Genomic DNA, 13,435 nt, shown 5'->3' with positions numbered 1-13,435 from the left:
GTGCGCTGCTATGGTAGTAGTAGTAGTAGTAGATAACTTTATTGTCCCCATGGGGCAGTTGGGTTTGGAGCAAAGTCGCAAGGCCCTTCATGACAAGACATCAGACATATGACACAAACAAATAGTCCCTACATCAGACCAACATACATCACACACTACAATACACTGTACACCCTTGGGTATGACCAGGCCAGCTGGACATCTAGCTTATTGACTGATTTAAGGCTTTTATGGCTTGTGGTACAGCTACATGTAAACGGGAATATTTGAGGAAGAGTCTCTTTCATTAGCTGTGGTAACAGCTTAGTCGGAATAAGGGCAAAAAACTGAATATTATGTGCATGTAAATGTAGTCAATGTTGTTGAATAAGCTTTAATACTAGAAATATTCTTGTTTGCTGTTTCAGCCAGAGTCAGATGAGAAGATCATTATCTGGTACAACAAGAAGAGGTACGACATGTTTAAGACAACCAGATCTCACAGAAATACATAAAATGACCCCGACCACAGCATTACTCGCTCTTGAAAATACAGAAAAGATGATTTCTCAAAATGCCGTCATTTAAAATCTTTTGTGCGACCAGCAGCAGAACGAAAAACACACATGCCTGAAACCTTGCCACTTCCCCCTGATGAACCATGCAGCCTTATATAAGCACAAGTTATTGTTTTGTGCCAATACAAGCTTAATTTTATATTAAACAAGTAAGTGTGAAGCATAATGTTTTCTGGAGGGAAGGAGGAGACTTTAAGAACATCTGTCTGGACAGATGCTCTGATTGATCAAATTTAAATTAAACATCAGTATGAGCCCATAATCATGTAGTCAAATAAGTACTATACTTCGTTTTAGCTCTCGATAGAGAAGGGTTAACACAATGTTTTCTCCAGTTAAAATGGATCTTTGTTTGAGTGATTGATATCGATGAATAAAACCCAGAAATGGATATTTTAATATTTGCCTTTTCACCATGGATGTGTGTGTAAAAAGTACTTTAAACTAACTTTTTGGGGCTTGCACTATAAACAAATATCTGAGGTTTGCTTCTTGTTTGGACAGTTTACAGCAGAAGTTCTCTTTTATGTCCAAGATAAACTGGGATTGGAACTAACATTGTAATCAATTTAGAAAATCATTGGCGGTACCCGGCCCTAGTTCTCGACAACTTGGTTAGCTACCATGCTAACAGAGAGTTTCAGATTCAGTTTCTAAATGAAAACAGACTTCAAGAGGATTTTTCTTATCGCCACAGTGGAAAGCAACATGTCAGATGTTAAGCTGAAAATTGGAGCATCCAGAGCAGCGTTGATGCATAAACTGTGCAAGTGAAGCCAAACTAAAGAAAATCAATCAAAAATCAAAGTACACGTCAAATAAATGTTTCCGAAAGATGGTTTCTGTCATTGTAGATAGTTGTGATCACGCCGATGTCTGTTCAAAGGTTTTTATTTTTTATTTGATGTAGTAGATTTTTTAAATTCAATTCAGTTTCTTTACAGTGTCAGATCATAACAGGAGTTATCTCAGGACACTTTACAGATCTAGAGCAGGTCTAGACCACACTCTACAACCAACAACTTCCTATGAGCAAGCATTTGGTGCAACAGTGGCGAGGAAAACTTGGATAACTTCAAAATGACAGTTGAGTTTTGGCTTGTGTGGGGAGATTTTGGCTTCACTTTGTAGTGGGGGAGGAAGTGGAGACGTGGTGTCCGTCTCTAGTTAAAAACATGCCTGCAGAGAAGATCTGAGAATGACTATTTTGAAGTGCGTGCATTGCGTACAGTCTGACAGCGACAGTTTTTATCTGAGCATCATGTGAACATCCTGAGTTACTCACCGTCGATATTCAGAGTCGCAGAACACGTCACCATTCCTGCCGAGTTAGAGGCAGCACATGAGTACTCTCCTTCGTGGTTCGGGAGAGCTCTGGAGATCTCCAACTGGCAGGTTTGACCATAATGAGACATCCTGAAGATGTCTGACTGTCTGATCTCTCTGTCGCCACAGAACCAAGAAATCTGCAAATCTGGAGACACACACAGAGTGTATTTACGGTCAAACACACTTTACTACGTAATTACCAAGGCCACACAGAATCTCAGAACTCCGTTATCAGTAAAAAGGTTTCATCCGTCTCATTAGTAAAAACTGGCAGCTTTGAGAACACTGCAGACCCGAGACTTGCAAAGAGACAAAAAGTTTACACTCTGCACAAATCTTTGGTCTGAACAGGAAGTGGAGATGTGGCGGCAAACCAGACGTAGTAAACGTGAAACTGAACTAATTAAGCTAAAATGAGGACATAACGTGACAGCCGTAAGTCTGTCAGTTGTGTTTAGGTAAAGAAGAACGGGACAGTTGGGTTTAGATAAAGAAGAACGGGACAGTTGGGTTTAGATAAAGAAGAACGGGACGGTTGGGTTTAGATAAAGAAGAACGGGACGGTTGGGTTTAGGTAAAGAAGAACGGGACAGTTGGGTTTAGATAAAGAAGAACGGGACAGTTGGGTTTAGATAAAGAAGAACGGGACAGTTGGGTTTAGATAAAGAAGAACGGGACGGTTGGGTTTAGGTAAAGAAGAACGGGACAGTTGGGTTTAGGTAAAGAAGAACGGGACAGTTGGGTTTAGATAAAGAAGAACGGGACAGTTGGGTTTAGGTAAAGAAGAACGGGACAGTTAGGTTTAGATAAAGAAGAACGGGACAGTTGGGTTTAGATAAAGAAGAACGGGACAGTTGGGTTTAGATAAAGAAGAACGGTACAGTTGGGTTTAGGAAACGTGACACACTTGACATGATCCCCGGTCTCCTGGTGAAAGTCCTGTGTTGTTTGATCCATCCACCCCCCAACCCAACATCCCTACGCAGATTTTCGGGCTTTCATGCTACTCGCTACCGTAGAATCTTAATGCTACGTCATCTTCTCATTGACTTTACTTTGGCATTGTTTTCCGTGGTGGCCACATGGAATTTTCACACATTCAGTGCCACCACGTAATACACTGTTAACAATTCGTGATCATTTCAAGGAATTCTGTGAGACCACAGACTGGTCGATCACAGACCTCGATGGTGAAATGTGACAGTATTTATTTTTTAAACCAGAATAAAGTGAGCAGTGGTCGCTACCTTCCCCAGAGACGGAGCACTGGAACTGGGCCGGGTTTCCCTCGGGGACCAGGATGTCCCGCATGGGAGCGATGAGGACTGGAGCAGAGACCCGAGCCACGGTTTCAGCCACCTCTGAAACTGGAAGACAGAAACATAATCAAGTTCATATGACAAAAAAAAAAACTTTCTGTCTTTTACACTCAGTGTAACTTGTGACTTAAACTAAAGAAAAGTTAAAGAAAGTCAAGGGTCATAATTGCAATGTTTTTACTCAAATATTCAAAGAAACTTCTCTCTCAAAATATACAAAAAAATCTTTGAATATCTCATATTTTTTCTTCAAAATATTCGACTTTTGTTCCACTGGACGTAAACTTAAGAAAAGTTAAAGTCAACATCCTGATTGCAGCGTTACCACACATTTTCATTGACAAAATCCATCAAATTTCTTTGCCTTTTTGGCTCTCTAATGACCGATACTAATTATTTCACCGATAATAATATGATATTGCCTGCCGTGACTCAAACATATCAGATTTAAACTTTATTCAAACGTGATTTCAGTAAACTGCCATACACGGTCAGAGAGAAGGAACAAAATGTACGTGATGGTTAACAAAACTTTCACACATTGACGCATGTCTTCTTTGAAATTAATCTGACCTTCACACTTTTGAACAAAAGCCTAAACAGGGAAATGCACACACTTAAAAATAGAAGTACCGAAATGTTCTTGTCTCCATTTTTGAGTGTGTGTCGATACCTCGGTGTGATAAGTGAGCTAACCCGTACCTTCCACAGTGAGCGCAGCGGAGCTCGTCGCCTCTCCGTAGTCGTTCTTGGCCTCACAGCTGTAGACAGCCGCGTCCTCGGGGAAGACTTCCAGCAGCAGCAGCGTGTGCTCGTCTCCATCGTGGAGGAACTTGCACTTGTAGCTGGTCGACAGAGCCTGGGAGTCTTTGTACCAGGACACCTGGGGCTCCGGGAGGCCGCTCACCTGCACCGAGAAGCGAACCGATCTGCCGGACATCGCCGTCTGGGGCTGCATGTGGCGCACGATCTGCGGAGGCTCCGGCACTGAACACACACAGCAGGGGAAGGTTAGTCAAGTTTTTCCACACCTCAAAATATATGACTGAGCAAAGTTTGCACCATCAAACGTTTGGACGGTAAAACAACCCTTAAAAACTGTTGTCCCTTTCGGCTAACTGAAACAAAGTTCTGCAGTGCTTTCATTTTAACAAACTTTATGAAGACAAAAGTGGAAACAGACGAGAGGAATAAGCAAAGAGAATGGGAAGACACTAAGCTAACGTTATGTCTGACGTTACGTTTGCAGCAAACATTTAGTTACCAAGTCAAACATCCAAATGACAGTTTTAGGCTAGCTATCTGTAAGTTAAGCTAACACACGCTAATTGTTTTTTTAAGTTGTGGGTTCTTGACCCTGTTGGTAGTTAATATATCAGCACACAGTAGCTTTTAGACATGTTTCTAAAACCTTCACACAATAGACACCAACAGTCCCGCCCACAGCCGGTTCCGGAAGTAAAAATCCCTTTGATTATCTCCATAAGGGTTTCGATTATCAGCCATAATGTCTAAACCATCCGAGATAGACTGACCCCGAGCTACGTGGTTGTGAAACTGAAGTTTTTGCTCTTGTAGAAGCTAAAAGTCTGTATGAAATCAACCTTGTTTTAAGGCAAACATGTTTTAGCCGCAATCTTATGGAGAAAAACTACAGTACCCACAATCCTAAGCTCGACAGCAAAGTCTCTGATTGGTCCAACTCACTGTTACCATTAAAATGTTTACCATACTTGCGAAACCGCAAAGGGCCAGAGCGAGCTTCTGCCATTGAAGTATATGATAGTTTCTGTACGCGGTCTTGTACCTTTTGCCTTTTCGCGGTTTTCAAAATTTTCTTTTTGCACCGAATCAAATGTTTTATGCTCACTATTCATCTCGTAGCTGGTTGGCTCGGTTCCAGACTTAAATATTAATTATATCAGCAATTTTCGAAACGTCAATGAAACAATTGAATGGGGAAAAACACTTCCGGAACCACAACCATTAAAAAAGTGGGTGGTCACTGTTGAGCTCTATACAAGTCAACAGAGAGAGGAGAGATGTTTCCCCCCCAGTGGGGGCGGGACTTAAATGTGCTCTGTCTCTATAGATCTCAAAACTGTTTAATGAACAGCGAGGTGAGTGATCCGCAGCTGTCTTACGTCTGACGTGAAGGTTCATGGTGCTCCTGTTCTTGCCGGCGAGGAAGGTGTACTCGCCGGCGTCGCTACGGTACGTCTCCGACACGGTGAGGCGGTGCAGCTTGCGGATGCAGACGTAGGAGAACCTCTCCTCCACCGAGAGCTGGATCTCCACGCCGTTCCTCAGCCAGCGACCTTCCACGTCGTCCTCGTTCACCTCGAACTCAAAGGTCGCTCTCTGCTTCTCAACAACCTTCAGAAACACACCAATGGGGGGTGAGATTTTCCCCTTAAAATATTCAAATAAAACTCTCCAAAAATGGGACATTTCTTCTCAAAATATTCAATATTTTTTCTCAAAATATTCAATATTTTTTCTCAAAATATTCAATATTTTTTCTCAAAATATTAGAATTTTTTTCTTAAAATATTAGACATTTTACTCAAAATATTTAAAAAAAATTCTAAAAATATAAAAAACTAATTCTCAAAATATTTCAAATTTTTTCTCAAAATATTAGACATTTTTACTCAGAATATAAAAAACGAATCTCAAAATATTTGACATTTCTTCTCAAAATATTTAACATTTCTTCTCAAAATATTTGACATTTCTTCTCAAAATATTTGACATTTCTTCTCAAAATATTTCTAATTTTTTCTCAAAATATTTCTAATTTCTTCTCAAAATATTTGACATTTCTTCTCAAAATATTTCAAATTTTTTCTCAAAATATTTCAAATTTTTTCTCAAAATATTTCACATTTTTATCCATCCATCTTCGTCCGGGTCGGTTCGTGTTAAATGATGAAGGCAAAAGCATTAAACGTAGATGAAGATATGAACTCACAGAGATGTCCCTGCTAGCGGGCTCGGAGATCTTGACGTCCCGCCCCAGGACAACCAGCTGGGCCTTGGACATGCTGGACCCGGCCACCGCCGTGTACTCTCCGGCGTCCGACAGGCGCACCGACGGCACCGTCAGATGGTGCACAAACTTATCTGCAGACATTTTATATCTGCAGGAAAAAACATAAGGCAACGGAAAGTTACTCAAGAGATTTTCTGGATGTTTGTATAATTATAATACAAATCTGTACCGCAGTAGTGGAATGTAACAAAGTACATGTACTCCAGTACTGTACTTCAGTACCAAATGTTGAGGTACTTGTACTTTACTTGAGTCTTTTCATGCCACTTTATACTTCTACTCCGCTACATTTCAGAGAGAAATACTGTTTACTCCACTACATTCATCTGTTCCAGCTTTAGTTACTAGTTACTTTAGTTACTCCACTACATTCATCTGTTACAGCTTTAGTTACTAGTTACTTTAGTTACTAGTTACCTTAGTTATTCCACTACATTCATCTGGTACAGCTTTAGTTACTAGTTACTTTAGTTACTCCACTACATTCATCTGTTACAGCTTTAGTTACTAGTTACTTTAGTTACTAGTTACCTTAGTTATTCCACTACATTCATCTGGTACAGCTTTAGTTACTAGTTACTTTAGTTACTCCACTACATTCATCTGTTACAGCTTTAGTTACTAGTTACTTTAGTTACTCCACTACATTCATCTGTTACAGCTTTAGTTACTAGTTACTTTAGTTACTCCGCTACATTCATCTGGTACAGCTTTAGTTACTAGTTACTTTAGTTACTCCACTACATTCATCTGTTACAGCTTTAGTTACTAGTTACTTTAGTTACTCCACTACATTCATCTGTTACAGCTTTAGTTATTAGTTACTTTAGTTACTCCGCTACATTCATCTGTTACAGCTTTAGTTACTAGTTACTTTAGTTACTCCACTACATTCATCTGTTACAGCTTTAGTTACTAGTTACTTTAGTTACTCCGCTACATTTATCTGACAGATTTAGTTACTAGTTATTTACACATTAAGATTTCTGCACACAAAATACATGTAGTTTATAAAATCTGATTTTTGATTATGAATTGGGTACTTCTTCCACCACTGAATACCAGTTACCATACCTGTCGGACATCTCCAGTTCCTGGCCGTCCTTCATCCACATCACCTGGATGTTCGGTTCAGAAACTTCACATTCGAAAGTTGCTCTCTTCTTCTCCGTGATCTTCATGTCCTTCAGGTGTTTAGTGAATTCAACCACGCGGGCTGCAGCGGCACAAAACACACAGAAATGAATTTAGAAATGGGACATGACAAAGAATTAACAACCAGTTTTTAGTGTCAGTTTTCTGTGGTCCAGTGGTTTTATTTTGGAGATTCTAGGGGTCCTGCAGGTGATTCCAGTTTTCCTTAGGAAGTTCTACATGTCAGAAGGATGTCCTTGTGTTTGATTTTGTTTTACAAATTCAAACTTTGTTTCTCAATATTTGACATCTGTTCTTCAAAAAGTTTGACTTTTTGTTCCTAAAAATGTTCCTGACATTTTCTCATAGAGAAAAGAAGCTGCAGAAGGAGCTAGGGAACACAGGCTCAGTTAGACTGTACGTACACACCGCCGACTTGAGCTTCTAAAGTTACAGGAAGTCATTCATTTTCAATGGAAGCTTCTCCCAGCTGCAAGGAGCAGCAGATCTGTCAGCATAGCGTTTTGGGCGTGTTGTTCGACCAGAGCGTCAAGCAGAAAGTTTGGTCAACTTTATGTTAATGAGCTATGACGCGGTTCAGCAGCAAACAACCAGCAACCAATCAGAATATAGTCTATGCAGATGTCCTGTATAAATGTTTCTGCCCCTACGTACTGTAAGTTTGTATCAAATGTTTTATGTTTCTGTAAAACAAAAAAAGCTGGTTTTTAAACTGAGTCAGGCCCGTCTAGCCTATACTGTTAACTTAATGATACTTTTAATTTTCCTGTATAATAAAATTAAAATGAATATAGACGTTCTTTGCGCTGGCTGATCCCAGAGAAACATACGATGTAAACTTTTTACCAAAACATTAGTTCCGAGAAAATGGAGGAAAAGCTCAACATGGCTGTTGCTGGGTTCCCTATAATTTATGATATGACTTTGTTTGCTTATAGGGACCAGTTAAAATAAAACGAGGCATAGGATAAAATAGCTGGGATAGTTGGTGTCTCCGGTGAGTTGGTGAAGTGCGTGATATTTTTAATATTTAAGTATGTATGCTAGTCTTCCTTGCTTGATGTGAATGTCCTGCCACGTCAGAGTGGCCAAAGCGTCAAAAACTTCCCTGTACCTTTTTGACGAGAGTCCTTGACAGGGCGGCCAGAGCTTCTTTTGCAGCTCAAGTTGGCGGCGGTGTGTACGTACAGAAAGACTAACTGGTGAAATACGTGCAGCATCTTGCAGCTGTTCGCGTCAGGAGTTTGTGGAGACCAAAGCAGAGCGAACGACTCTTACCCTCGACGTAGAGTTTAGCTGTAGTGACTGCCGAGCCGGCCATGAAGGTGTACTCGGCGCTGTCTCCAAAGTGAACGTTCCTGATGCTAAGAGTGTGAGTCAGCTGTTTGCAGCGAGCCTGGCATCTGTCCGTGGACCGGATCTCCACACCGTTCTTCAGCCATTTGTACGTAATTCCCTCGTAGTTGATGTTCACCTCAAATGTGACCGTGTCTTTCGCCTGAGCGTCCAGGTTCTGCAACATCGTCGTGATGACGATGGCTGGAAAACAACAAAAAAAGTTGGCGGTGAGTTTACCGAAAAGGAATTACAGCAAAGAGATGGTACGTTTTTACATATATGCTCCTGTCAAAACTACTACGGCCACTAGAGGGCGCAGCCACTTCAAACCTAAATATAGGTCCAAATTGCTGCTGGCACAAACAACTTCTGTGGCCGTTTTTCAGGGAAGGACAGACTCTATAATATAAGAAACGTTTCTGAAACTACGGAAAACGAATGCACTTAAACTTACGGTTAACGGTGAGCGTTGCAGAGACTCGGTCATTCCCGCAGACGAAGGTGTACTCGGCCGAGTCGTCCTTGCTGGTGTTCATGATCTTCAGCTGGTGGAGTTTCCCCTGAACCACGATCCTGAACTTCTCGCTCATCTCGATCTCCACGCCGTCCTTCAGCCAGGTGGACGGCACGTTGAAGTGGGACACTTCACACTCGAACGTGGCCGCCTGGGTCTCCGGGACGTTCACGCTCTTCAGCGGTTTGGTGACTCGCAGGGCTGCAGGAGAAAAGGTCCTTATCAAAAATTCATCCAAATATGAACATACTGTACTTTGAGGATGGCTTCTTTGTGAAACTGAATGAGATGGGCCAGAACCATAGACCGTTTATAAAAGGGTCAGTACAATGTATATGCTGTAAGTCAGGAGTCTTCAAGGTTTTCTTAAACCAAGGACCACTTAACTAAAGAGAGATGGAGCAGGGGCCCCCTTCTACAAACAGTATATGGTATAAAATGAAGTTGAATATTATACTGGACCTACATCGACGTGTGGGCGGCCTCAAGCCTTTATACAAACCTTTATAGCGCATAGAATACTAAGCTATTCAAATAAAAAGTTTGTTGTTTTTAATGTTAAACATCCTTAGGATGAACTGGATCTGTGTGTGGCTATCTCACCTATAGGCAAGTAAGCCTATCATCAATGTGTGTGTTTTTTAGCAAATAGGCTGTTTTACAGTATATTGCAAATAATACGTTAGATTAATATTAAGACATAACTTTCAAAGCTGAAGCTCTCTGCTATAAGTGAAAGGGAGATGTTGGTGTTTTGCAAAGATTATGTTCCCTGTGCTATCATTTTAAGATTAGCATTAGGGCTTGGTATCACCACTGATTTCCTGAATCAATTTGATTCCAAATCACATTGTCCAGATTCAATTTAATTTCTGATTTGATTCAATATCAATTCAATCAGTGAATAGTCAAGAAAAACGATTATTTTGCACATTTTTGCATGTTTTGCAAGTAAACTCTTATTTAGTTTGGTGTTCTGAATGAGAATAAATGTTCAAATATGAAATGTCTGAAGGGAAATGTCACAATTAAAGGTGTTTTCACTGTTTTTTAAGTTCAATAAATGCAACATCTTTCCAAAAGTCAATGAGGAATCCTGATAAATAATCCTGATTTCAATACGGACCAAAATATTTGTGATTCGATGATTTTTTTCCATATTGGAGCAGCCCCAATTCTTGTTTATGTATTGTATTTGTATTTTCAAAGACTGCTAATGTGCCGTGCTATGCTAACACTTACACTCGACCGTGAGGCGAGCGCTGCACTGGAGGTGTCCCACCACGGCGGTGTACTGTCCCTCTTTGCTGCTGTCCACGTCCTGGACAGTCAGTTTGTGGGTCTTCTTCTCAGAGAGCATCCTGTAGTTGGCGCCTGGCTTCAGCTCCACGTTGTTGAACATCCATTTCACGGGGATGTCGTCCTCGGAGATGCCCAGCTCGAATACGGCAGTTGCACCCAACAGTGATGTCACATCCTTTGGCTTCTTCAGGATCTTGATGGCTGTGGGGAAAATATTTTACAGTTTTATAATTTATTGTGTACGGGAACTGTGTCTTTGCTCAGACACTTTTTGGCTCAAGTTCTATCACAATTTCTGTTATTCTGTGAATATAACTGATCTCAGTTTTTAGTTTAAATGGTTTTAATGGTGTCAAAATATAAAATATAACTTCTGACCATTTAACTTAGCTTTGTCTTTATAAGAGCCGACTAAAGGAAGCTAACAATGGTGAATAAGCCATATGCTACCCTCGGCCATATTTGTACCCTTCCTATCTCCCCGCTGTAAACACTGACTGGGTGATGGTGTTTTTTCGGTGTGTTAACTGTATTAACAAGTCGCCCAAATAAACATCAATGCTGTCAACACATCCAGGACCGTACTTCTGCTCTTCACAATAAATGTTTCATGCTTCAACAACTCCACACATGCTCCTTAATTTCCACTTTAAATGTAAAGTTATACCGCCACCAGAGTGTCGCCCAAGCCTTCTTCCTGCTTTCTCTCAGCAAAGTCACTTTCGTACACTAATTAGACATGTAAATGTCCATGTACATATATGAAAATTCCCACGTATATATTCTTAGATGTGTTATTATTAATTTATTAATCCTATTTGCTCTTCGGGGGCGATCGCCCAGGAAAAGTACTGCGAAAAGCCCGGAAACTGCGTCAGACCGGATGTGTCCGCATATTGCCAATAGCCTGTCCTGAACATGAACACAGTTATATCATTTCTTTGGAACTGTACTTCTGGACAAATCAGTGGTTGCTTACTTTCAACGTTCAGCCTGCCGCTTGCAGACAGTTTTCCTAGTTTGAAAGAGTAAACAGACTCGTCCTGTGTGCTGCAGTTCTTGATTTTCAGGTTGTGGACTGTGCCTTCAATAGTAATCTCGTATTTATTACTGGGCTGGATCTCAACACCGTTCTTGATCCACTGTGCTCCTCTCACGTCCTCGTGGGTCAGCTCCAGGCTGAACAAGGCATCCTGAGTCTGGACCACATTCAGATTCTTCAGGGTCTTCTTGATCTTCACAGCTGTCGAGACAAAACAAACGTTGTCGTTAATCCGGAGTTTGTTAATCCGTGTGTTAGTGATGAGCCATTGCTAGAGATGGATATTTGCCAGTGAAACAAATTTGAATAAGGTAAAATATGCTGGTTCTGTGTGTCCAAGACATAATATTTAATGTAGTATATACTGTATTTTCACATTACATTTCTTTTTACAAATAACACTTGAAATAATAAAGGCACATAGCAAAGTAGTACAAAATTAACACCACACCATTGTGTTTCATGTTTTCCTCTGATCTTAAGATTTCATTTATTTTTACAAAATAAACCAAAACACTGACAATGGGGAAGATAAAAAGAATAAATATGAAACAAAATAAATAAATCATTTTTGTATTGAAATCAAACACTATAACTAAGCTTGTTTACGAGATATTTAGTCAATGTATCTTAGTCGATGTGTCTGTTCTTCAATGACTCTACAATATAAATGTAAACCAGCTGTGTTGGGTTTGTGTCCGGACTTACCCTCGACTCTCAGCATGGCTGAGGTCTTGGACGTGGCGACCTGGTAGGTGTACTCTCCGACGTCGGTGGCTTTGGTGATTGTGATGATGAGGCGTCTGACGGCACCCTTCACCTCGCTCAGCGTGTTCTCGTTGAAGTCCACAGGTTGGCCGTCTTTCAGCCACTTGCCCTCGGCGGTGGGGTTGGCGACTTCACACTCCAGTATGGCGGTCTGGGAGTCGGCCACCATCAAATCATGCAGGGGTTTCTTGATAGCGCCACCTGGTGACAATAGATGGATCCAGTTAGTTAACGCTTCATCCCGTCAGCACTACAATGTGTTAACTTTGGATAGAAACCATCTCTTTTGGACTGCCATTTCCCGAATCGATTCCGATTCTGAAGTTCCCTATTGGAATAGTTTTCGATTGGATTTTCAATTGAATTCAATGTTAATTTGGGATATTTCAGTTGCAAACCCAATTTGGCTTTGATATGAAATAGATTCTACAAGTGTACAGGTCCCCTCTATCCTGCTGCATTATTAAACTATCAATGTTTACATTAAAGCAGTTACATTAGTTACTGCTTCTTACTCCTTTATTCGGATAAAGCTGCTTACATTAGCTGCTTACAATGTAGCATCTACTCTTCCTGGGGTCCACATACAATGATCACAACATATACAGTACATAAAAATTACATGTACATTTTACGTATATTTAAAACAAGACATATAGTGCAAGTAAAAGAATATCACTGTGTGTACGTTTCCTAAATTAGTGTCAAATAAAATTACATCCCATTCGGAGAATTACAGTCTTAGAAAGTGTTTTCTAAGAAGGCTTTTTTTCCGATTCGATTTTCGATTCAATGTCAATTTGGGATACATCAGTTGCAAAACCAATTTGGCTTTGATATGAAATAGATTCTACTATTGAACAAGGTTCCCCCTATCCTGCTGCATTATTAAAATATCAATGTTTAAATTAAAGCAGTTACCTTAATGTCATTATTTTACATGAACACTAAAGTGCAACTGTACAGACAGTCAGAGAGTATTGAGTGACATTTCATTCAGATATCTAGGTGACAGAGGGCATTTTAAAATGTACATGTCAGTTTTTCCCTCGCAAA

The 13,435-nt window shown here is 40.4% G+C and overlaps 1 protein-coding gene across 1 annotated transcript in view; it reads right to left on the bottom strand.

Annotated features, from left to right (window-relative positions):
* Positions 1–13,435, bottom strand: part of LOC114563906 (titin-like) — a 288,313-nt gene that overhangs the window by 227,438 nt on the left and 47,440 nt on the right. Inside the window, 11 exon segments of the mRNA XM_028590893.1 lie at positions 1,843–2,031; positions 3,134–3,253; positions 3,908–4,192; positions 5,350–5,581; positions 6,180–6,348; positions 7,335–7,476; positions 8,694–8,954; positions 9,208–9,468; positions 10,510–10,770; positions 11,549–11,812; positions 12,320–12,580. Coding sequence (XP_028446694.1) covers positions 1,843–2,031; positions 3,134–3,253; positions 3,908–4,192; positions 5,350–5,581; positions 6,180–6,348; positions 7,335–7,476; positions 8,694–8,954; positions 9,208–9,468; positions 10,510–10,770; positions 11,549–11,812; positions 12,320–12,580 — 2,445 coding nt within the window.

This window comes from Perca flavescens, chromosome 11 (genome assembly GCF_004354835.1).
Source record: "Perca flavescens isolate YP-PL-M2 chromosome 11, PFLA_1.0, whole genome shotgun sequence".
NCBI lineage: Eukaryota > Metazoa > Chordata > Actinopteri > Perciformes > Percidae > Perca > Perca flavescens.
Note: the sequence above shows the minus strand (reverse complement) of the source record. Positions and strands in the feature narration are given on the sequence as shown.